Source organism: Carlito syrichta, unplaced genomic scaffold (genome assembly GCF_000164805.1).
Source record: "Carlito syrichta isolate Samal-C Ts95f unplaced genomic scaffold, Tarsius_syrichta-2.0.1 Scaffold315077, whole genome shotgun sequence".
Taxonomy (NCBI): domain Eukaryota; kingdom Metazoa; phylum Chordata; class Mammalia; order Primates; family Tarsiidae; genus Carlito; species Carlito syrichta.
The window spans coordinates 525,670-528,514 of NW_007259173.1; the positions used below are offsets into that span (position 1 = coordinate 525,670).

Here is a 2,845-nt window from a genome sequence, read left to right on the forward strand (position 1 = left end):
AGGCTGGACCTCTGTGGAGTCTCACTCTGTCGCCCAGCCTGGAGTGAAGTGGCATGCTCATGACCACTGCAGCCTTTGCTGCTGGGCTCAGGCGATCCTTCTGCCTCAGCTTTCCAAGCAGCTGGAACTACAGGTGTGCACCACCACACCTGGCTAATTTTTTGATTAATTGTAGAGATGTGGCCTTGCCAAGTTGCCCATGATGTTCAAGATACGAACATCATCACATGCAGCTGCTCATAGGTTACGAACATCATCTCAAACCCCTGTACTCAGGCAATCCTCTTGCCTTCACCTCCCAAAGTGCTGGGATTACAGGCTTGAGCCACTGTGCCTGGCTCAAGTTATAATTTAAAGGTAGAGAAGTGCAGAGGATGAATGGATATTTGCTTGTTCCCAGGGTGCAGAGGAGTCAGAGTTGGGAAGGAGGGAAATGACATTACTGAGGACTTCCTGTATCCCAAGGCATCTTAGACCAACCCCACAACAAGCCTGTGAAGTAGGGATTGTTATTCCTACTTCTCTGGTAGGACACTGAGGTGTGAGAATTCCCTATGGCTGGGTAACTAGTAAGAGGGGTGGGGTGGGGTTTGAACCCATTTCTATCATCAGAGGTCCACAAGGTTGCCTGGAAGCAGAAAAAGACACTGCTTTGTCAATTTGTCCCCCTGATCAATTTGAAAGGCATGCAGTCTTAAGCTTGGAAGTTGGTTGCCTAGTTCAACCCTGCCTTTTGCAGATGGAGGAGCTGAAGCCCTAAAAGGTAGAGCAACTTGCCTGCAATGAACAGGGTGAGAGAGGGCAGAGGAAGGGCAGGCATGTGGGGCCAGATCTGGCCCAGTCCTGACAAACAGGAAGCCTGAGGGAGACAGGAAAATTCTGTCCAAGAAAGAGAAGGCAGGAAACCAACTGTTCTTAATCCCACATCTTGGGTGTGAGTTCCTTTATTGAGCTGTAATAATTTTCCAAAAATTCGGAGTCCTGCCATATCGTAGGCTGTTGGTCAGGCATTTACCCCTTTTTTCCAAGCCTCACAATCCTTCAAGGTGCCCACAATCAAGCCAGGGACTGAGGTTCCTGCAGCTTCATGACACCGTCTGTCACCAACCCCCAAGTCTCTGGTTCCTTGGGGCACCAGACAACTGATCTCTGAACAACTGTATCTTTCAAGAACTTCTTCCCTGGTAGTTCCTGTCTCTCCCAACAAAAAGCTCTCCAAGACCTTGTCCTTACAGTTACATTTGTACAAAACTTTTTTTTTTTTTTGAGTTGGAGTCTCACTCTGTCGTCCCGACTGGAGTGCAGTGGCTGCTCCCGGCCACCGCAGCCTCGACCTGCTGGACTCCGGCAATCCTTCCGCCTCAGCCTTCCAAGTAGCTGGAACTACAGGCGCGCGCTACCATACCCAGCTAATTTTTTTTTGATTTATTGTAGAGATGAGGTCTCACCAAGTTGCCCAGGCAGGTCTCGAACCCATGGGCTCAGGCAATCCACTCACCTCAGCCTCCCAAAGCGCGGGATTATAGGCTGAGCCACCGAGCCCGGCTAAGCTTTCGCTTTTATAAAGTGCTTTCATGCCCAGACTCTCACTTGATCTTCATAACACCCTGGGGAGGTAGGTAGAGAAGGGGTTGTGACCCCTGTTTTATAGGAAAAGCGACTGAGGCTGTCCTCTTTTTTTTCGGCTTATAAACAACAGAAATTTATTTCTCATGGTTTGGGAGGCTGGGGAGTACAAGATCAAGGTGCAGACTCAGCGTCCGGTGGGGGCTGCCCTTCTAGTTCATAGCTGATGCCGTCGCCTTGTGTTGTCACATGATGGAAAAGGTGGCTGCCCTCTTGATTCACCAGTGCTATCAGGGAATATTTACAAGCCTCAGCCTCACATTGGCCCAGCGGGGCTCCTTTGGCACCAGCTCCAGGTTTCTCTTTTGTTTCTCACATGTCCCAGAATCGCAATGGATTCTGTACGGCAGACACATTACAAACAGGCTGATGGTCCATGTGTGCCCAGGAAGGCTGCAGCCGCAAGCGTTGTGTTGCTTTGGTAGCATCCCTCTAGATGCCTTAGCTGGTTGCCAGCTGTATTTTGGGCCACTCCTGTCCCGTGCTTGCCATCTTTCCTGCTTATAATTCGTTGTCTAATCAGAATTTTTAGGGGATACAAGTTTGCAAACTTCTGTTTTATCCAAATGGACTTGTTTTAGTTTCTTTTCTCTTGCCTAAATGTTAGGCATCACCCAATGGGTTTCAAAAATTAATATAATTTATTTTCCATCTTGTCAGTGCAAACATGTTAAGACAGAGCACTGAAAACCAGAATCCTTTCTCCCCTTCTACTGCTTTTCTGAATCAGCAGCAAGTAAACAATTCTGTAAACATGTGTGGGTCTGTGTCCACGTGTGCATGGATCCACCATTTTATTCTGTTCCTTTTTTTTTTTTTCCTTTTTAGAGACTGGGTCTCTCTCTGTCACCCAGGCTGGAATGCAATGTCATGATCATAGCTTACTGCACCCTTGGCTTCCTGGGCTCAAGTGATCCTCCAACTTTGGCCTCCCAAAGTGCTGGGATTACAGGCATGAGCCACCATGCCTGACTTTATTCCATTCTTAACTGGTTTTGTACACGTTAAGTACTAGTGGCCCTCTTGTCTTGTTCAAAACCGAGATTCCCGTAACATCTGGACTTTCATCAAGGCCCGTTGCAGCTGCTCATAGGTTACGAACATCATCACATTCCAGGTTCCCAGACGCAAAAAGGAGGGTGTAAATCTGATGAGAAAAACAACAAAACATCAGCTGGAGTGGGCTTGGAGACCACAAATAGGTAGGTACACTGTGCTT

The 2,845-nt window shown here is 48.0% G+C and overlaps 1 protein-coding gene across 1 annotated transcript in view; it reads right to left on the reverse strand.

Annotated features, from left to right (window-relative positions):
* Nucleotides 1–2,599: 2,599 nt before the first annotated feature.
* UCP3 (uncoupling protein 3) overlaps nucleotides 2,600–2,845 on the reverse strand; it is a 10,296-nt gene continuing 10,050 nt past the window's right edge. The window contains exon 7 of the mRNA XM_008072275.1: nucleotides 2,600–2,773. Coding sequence (XP_008070466.1) covers nucleotides 2,659–2,773 — 115 coding nt within the window. The 3' untranslated portion in view covers nucleotides 2,600–2,658. The remainder of the gene's footprint in view (nucleotides 2,774–2,845) is intronic.